We start from the raw sequence: 6,266 nt of genomic DNA, 5'->3' as shown, positions 1-6,266 counted from the left end.
ATTTCTGAGGCAACCAGAGTTCCATTAAATTTAGCCCCCTCTGCCTTATCTAAATGTAATTAGTGTTAGCAGAATTGCCTGGTGTATATTTCTCACAATGAATTCTTCTGTAAGGGCAGAAAAAAATAAAAAGCTTGCAAATAAATTTTGGTGGGCCAGTTTATCCACTAAATCCAATTAAAAGTCTTGCTAATCCAAACCATGAGGAAAGAGTAACAAACTTGGTTTTAGCTACACTTCTGTAATCTCATGTTACTAATAGGAGCAGTGGAAATTTAAATTTTTGTAAACTTCTTCTCCACGCACAGATGTAGTTTGTGTGTACTCCCTTTTCGTTTTAAGGTGAATCTGTATCTACTTTTAGAAATACATACTTTATACTGTTATTTAACTGTTGGAGGAATCTCCATATATTAAAATGTTTGGGATGGGTTTAAGTACAATGACTACTTTAAACACTGCTGACTCATAGATTCACCAGTTTGAGATTTCATGTCTGCTCCTCCCATTCTTTTATAGGAAGTATTAAACGGTTGCATGAAGAGACTGAGAATCACAAACTCCTTTCCCATTTTCCTTTTTTTCCAAGGGATCTCCTGACTAGAAGCAAAAAAGCTTCTAAGTGAGGCTTTTCCCAGTGACAGTGAATGGCTGAGTATCACAGCAGTCTGAGAAAGCAAAGTTTCTGGAATCAGCGTTGTTAAGACAACAGCACAAACCCCTGTTTGGACAACACCTAGTTACAGAAAGCATAGCTGCTACATTTTCCAATGCTTGTGTATGAATTATGTAAGTCATAATGAGGCCAAATGTGTTGCCCTTGATAGCTGATCTATTCAGACAAGTCAGTCTACCAGTCTTAAATACATTCTTTTATCAGAAAACATTTCTATGACAGAAAAGAGGAAACAATCCGTATGTACAATTTCAAAGCCTTTTATATGACTAAGATAAGTGAATTTTTCCTCCGTGCTTTTTTTGTTTACACTCAAACTCTTTTCTGAGCACCATTTGAATTATTCTAGGAAGAAATCACATAGCTTTAAACCTTTGAGCTTCATAACACAAAATATAAAACGAATCTCTGTTTGAAAACAAAAGTTTCCATAGGCAAAGAAAGAAAATGTTCTCTACTGTGTTGCTGAGTCACCAATGCTTTTCCTTTTACTTCACTGAGCATGCACCAGCAGGTTGCTTTTAAAAGAAAGATGTCTAACAGCTGAAAAACTTAACCAGCTTAAAGGGAAAATAAGCCCATGAAAGTGCAAGACAAATTTCTAAGGGCACCATGCTATTTTATCCCACAGATAAGCCAAACAACAGTGGCTTTTATTATTTATTAATAACTGTACAAAAAGTACATTGTGTAACTTTCCTAAAGAATTTGGTTTGCCTCTCATGGAGAAACAGAAGAAAATAATATTCCTTCTTGGTAGTCCCTATGGCCAATTCAAGTTCAGTACTGTCTTACATCTAGACCTTGCAGAAATGTAAGAGCTGGTCAGGATACAGAAATTAATTGCAAATTAAGTACAGTACCAATACTCTCACCTTCCAAACCTTAAATTATATGCAAAGTGCCACAGCCTTTACCAGAAAGATGCTTAAAACTGTGGATACTAAGTTCCATTAAATCGCCATCTCCTCAATACTCACAGATATTGCACACAAAATGTAACCACCACTTCTGAGTTTTTACCATAATTTGTTTCAGCCCAAATGCACTGACTTTCCTGATTCTTGACATCAAGATACATTGATATTTGGGGGAGAAGGCCAAAAAAAAAAGCAGGTACACAAATGGTATTCTGGAAGTATTATTCCAGCAATACCCATCTATTTCAGGCTGTCAGTATTGTAATTCTTCTCTCAAAATTGTTTTAACGACTATTAGAAGAATAAAAAAAAGGTATTTCAGAACAATGTTATAAAAATGACTTAACTGAACTTCAGTTTATCTTCCATTGAAATGGAATGGATGGGGCAATCTTAAACACTACTTAAGGTCTTGTTATGAAAAGCATCTCAAGAAATCTGCATGGTTTAAGATTAGTTTTAATACGATCAGTATTTCTGCTGCAATGCCGAGTAAAGTCAAACATACACTCCCTATTAGCCGACCTTGAAAATACCACTGAAAGCTAAAAATTACTCCTCTTTTGATCACGTCTGTTGTAATGACTAAACTTTGCCTAAGCAAAGCCAAAACTATGCACCTATAAACAATTTTTGGCAGGCATAAACTTAGCTTTCAGTGAATCATATTTGAGATAAAGTCTTTTCAAGCTCATGACAGCAAAAGTGGTGAAATTTCACTTCCTTCTAAAATGGATCTTGACATGCAAAACTTAAAAGCCGTGAGCTAGTACACAGAGTGTCTGTTCTGCATTGTGCAAAATCTGAGACAAGATGCTTAGTCATACTCCAGATATTGTAAGCAGCTAAATCTGAAACACGTGCTTAAAATTCCAGGGACTTTCATTTTACTGCTGTGATCAGATATAAAAGATGCATTGTTTTAGTGTGCTCATATTTACTTGAAAACTTGTCATAAAGATATTATCTAGTTACAAAATACTCTTTAGTCACAAGAAAGTACATTAATAAGTATATTAATAAGAACAACAAATAAACAGTAATAATATTCTTAATCCTGTGCATTCTGCAAGCAAATATGATGGGTTCTTTAGTAGGTATTAGATTTTCTGTGGTGAAAAGGAAAGACAGAGAGACTGACATATCCAAATTAGTGTTTCATGGTTGGCAGAAAAAAACCCAAGAAGTTGCTCAGAAATTGAAGAAATGCCAACTAATGCAAAATAAACAGAAGAGGGTAGAGAAGAACTAAAAGGCTGATCTAGCATCAGATCTCTTCTTCCCATTTTTGGTCCGTAAGGAACATTTCTCATGCCTTACTGTTAATAACATAGCTGTTTCAGCTGAAATCACTTCCAAAGAGAAAAAAAAAAATCTTAACCAACCAATTTAAATAACAGCACACAATTACTCTATTTAAATTCAGTTGGCGTGTGCATTGTTCTCTGGCACTCGAACAGAAAAATGGGTTTCCTTTGAATTCATCACTATCTATGGCTTCCATCTGTTTTAGTTCAAACAGAAAACTTAGCAGAATTTTCACTGCAAGAGTATGATGGTGAAACTGTTAAAAAAAATAAATCTCTTAACTGCAGACTGACACCATATACTCGTGTCCCTAGAAAGCACAGATGGAAAATACTGAATTTTTCAAAGTGTCTATGTATGAACCAAATTGACTTGAAAAATCTTGAAGCTTTCTTTGTCTTGTCTCATTCTCCCTGGAAAATTACCCTTGGAAATACATGATTTTCATCTATTGTATCATAATGAAATATGATGAGATTAATAAAAACAAAAATTAGTCTTTTCTGTGCTTGCTGTGCCTCTGAAACCTCTTCTACATTAGAAGGCCAAACGAAAACAGTGAGATGGCAGGGGGAACAGAGCAACCACTTCCATTTGTCATGTCAGCATGCACAGAAAGAAGTGAAGAAACAGACCGGTTGGGAGGAATGTGAGAGGTGCCAACGACCACATATTGCAATAGAAGATCTGCATTCTCTAACTTTATGCCTAACAGTAACTTTCAGACAACCAAAGGAATATCAATCAGCACCTGAGTGTGGCCAATAGAAGCAGCAATGCTTTGAAGCAGGGACAGTGCACCTAGTCACCGACTTTGATGAGATGTGTATGCTTTTAGTCCACAGCAGTCACCACTGGGCTAGCTGTTCACAGGTTTCAAACCCTTTGTGTTACTTAATAATGTTCTGTAAACGTGTAGAATAGACAGAAACTGAATTTAGTAATGGATTTAGATGATAAAATCGCTAAAACTGGAATTAAGTCTCTGTGGGCAATAAGAAGCAAAATCAGATTTAAGAACATTCCAGTTCCCACTTTAAAGTAGAGAAAAATTAGCTGCCTAACTAAATGCCACATACTTACTGATGCTTTGTAGAGATTCTCAGCTTGAGGAAAAAACCCCCAACTTTTGGCTTAATATTGCAAATCTTAAAACAGTATTACATGCTATCTGAATGCTACTGATTACAGATCTTGAGAACCATGGGCAGACTCTAGCAAAGTGTACTTCAAATTAGAATACAGGCCCTTATGTGCTACTGTAATATATATTAAGTCTAGGAGCCTCTAGAAATGGAGAATGGATGGGAGTAAATAACGATGCAAAAAATAATAATAATTCTTTATTGCTGTATTTTTTCAGTTGCTTCAATATGGAGATTTAATTCCTACAATGCAAGCCTGAAGTCTGGGGTTATTTTAAAGTCAGATTGTGTTAGGCTAATTAGAACAGCACAAAACAAAATGGTTTGGGTTCCCTGCCCTGAAGCTCACCAGTAAATGCCACCTAAAGTATGGAAAAAGAGAATTCACAAGAGTGAGTTAATGTACAGTGAGCAGAGGAGCTAAAACTGAACCCCACATATGCTACCTGTATGCTCAGTGCTGTGGCCAAATGATTTAACAGAGCCCAGAAGGGTAAGAGGAATCAGCATTCTAAAGCCAAGTGTATTTCTGGACTTCCTCAAACTGGATGCATTATTATCCTCCAGGAACTTTGAAAAAAATATTTGAAAGGACAAAACCTGAATTTATCGATTAATTTTCTCTTCATCTTCCACTTCAGAGAAAGGGAAAATTAATCAGCTAACAGTGGTAGTGGTTTGATTCCCCTCCCACCATCTTTTGGCCACCTCTAGCAGAACTGTGTCTTCACAGACTGAGGCAGAACCTTCTACAGCAATCGAGCAAATTTCAAACAAAAGTTACTGAGAATTTCTTGGGGGAAAGGAGGGAAGCATGGAGGGAGAAAGGAGAAAAATCTATGAAAACACTAAAGCTTGTTAAACATCTGCAAACCAATGTTTTCCATAAAATACAGCTTGAGATTGACCTTTCATGTGAATGAGAAAATAATTAATCCGCTATTTTAATATGAACCTAGAATCTAAATTAGCAATCAGGATTAATTCAAATATGCAGAATGGATGACCCTTTTTTTCTTTATTTAGCATAAGAACATACCTTTAAGTGGATCATGCTCTGCTCTCATAATGTCAATAAGGGAGTTTTCCAAAGAGTGCATATTCAGACTGTCATACATTCTATTTCGATCCTAAAAGAAAACAAAATCCTTAGTATTGGAATACAAATTCTGTACTTTTTAACAAGCAACTTGAAAGGACAACCAAAGTACACTCAGACACTCTCAAGATGGACAATGATACAAATAAAACCTGATTTGATTAACAGTAAGTTTAACAGCATCCAAATAAACTAGAGATAGTTTAGGTAAACTAGGCAAATGAATAAAACTAGAGATGCACTGTGAATAGCTCTGCTGTGCATGCACTTTGATAGCCTGGGACTGCCTGTTTCCTCCAGGACCACTGGAATCAGTTCTAGTGATCCACAGCAGGATTACACTGATTAATGAAGGAGATTAATGTCTGTAAGAGCTCAGTTTCATTTCAAGCACAAGGTAAGTAGTAAGGTGGGGAACTACTAGACCAGAAGGAGAGTCACCTCACATAAAAGAAAGCACTTTCCTAGTGCTTGGCTAAGTGCCTGGCATGGGCCTGCAGCTCCTGCTGAGACTGTGCTTGATGGCTTCAGGGTGATTGAGCTGAGACCCTCTGCATGCAAACACTGGAGGTACAAACAGTCAGCACTTCATGGCTGAAGGGTGGAAAATTAAAGCTCAGCTATGAAAAGGAAATGTCACAAAGCTTACTAACAGATTATCAGCCTTACAGAGGGCAGCTTTTATTTGCACATGAATATTAATAAGTTACCATACTGTCTTACAGACATTTTCACTGAAGGCAGTAAAAGCTATAAATCATAAATGTTTTCACTGACTTTGTTTACTTAAGATACTTTCTCCCATGTTTTCCAATACACCCAAGTTACACAGACAGAAAACAAGATTACTATTTTTTTTGTCTTTCTGCAACTGAAAATAGTTTGTATAAAACCTTAATCTCTTCTATTTGCAAGGCTTCTGGCTAGACTGTACTGCACTTAAAGAAATCCTATAATCATGCCTTAATTTTACTGTTGTCTTCTCTGTCTGCACTGTAGTAATTCAGCAGAGTAGGATGAAATACACCACACACATCTCATGACTGCTAAAATTCCCTAAAGATGCAGTCATCCACTTAATATGTACAGAATGGGGACAGAAGGTATCTGACCCACAC

General features: G+C 36.4%; 1 protein-coding gene across 1 annotated transcript in view; it reads right to left on the bottom strand.

Annotated features, from left to right (window-relative positions):
• CPEB2 (cytoplasmic polyadenylation element binding protein 2) overlaps positions 1-6,266 on the bottom strand; it is a 49,053-nt gene that overhangs the window by 31,379 nt on the left and 11,408 nt on the right. Inside the window, exon 3 of the mRNA XM_009079250.1 lies at positions 5,089-5,179. Coding sequence (XP_009077498.1) covers positions 5,089-5,179 — 91 coding nt within the window. The remainder of the gene's footprint in view (positions 1-5,088; positions 5,180-6,266) is intronic.

The sequence above is a fragment of the Acanthisitta chloris genome, unplaced genomic scaffold (genome assembly GCF_000695815.1).
Source record: "Acanthisitta chloris isolate BGI_N310 unplaced genomic scaffold, ASM69581v1 scaffold7367, whole genome shotgun sequence".
NCBI classification, from domain to species: Eukaryota; Metazoa; Chordata; class Aves; order Passeriformes; family Acanthisittidae; genus Acanthisitta; species Acanthisitta chloris.
This window is presented reverse-complemented; position numbering and strand designations above follow the sequence as displayed.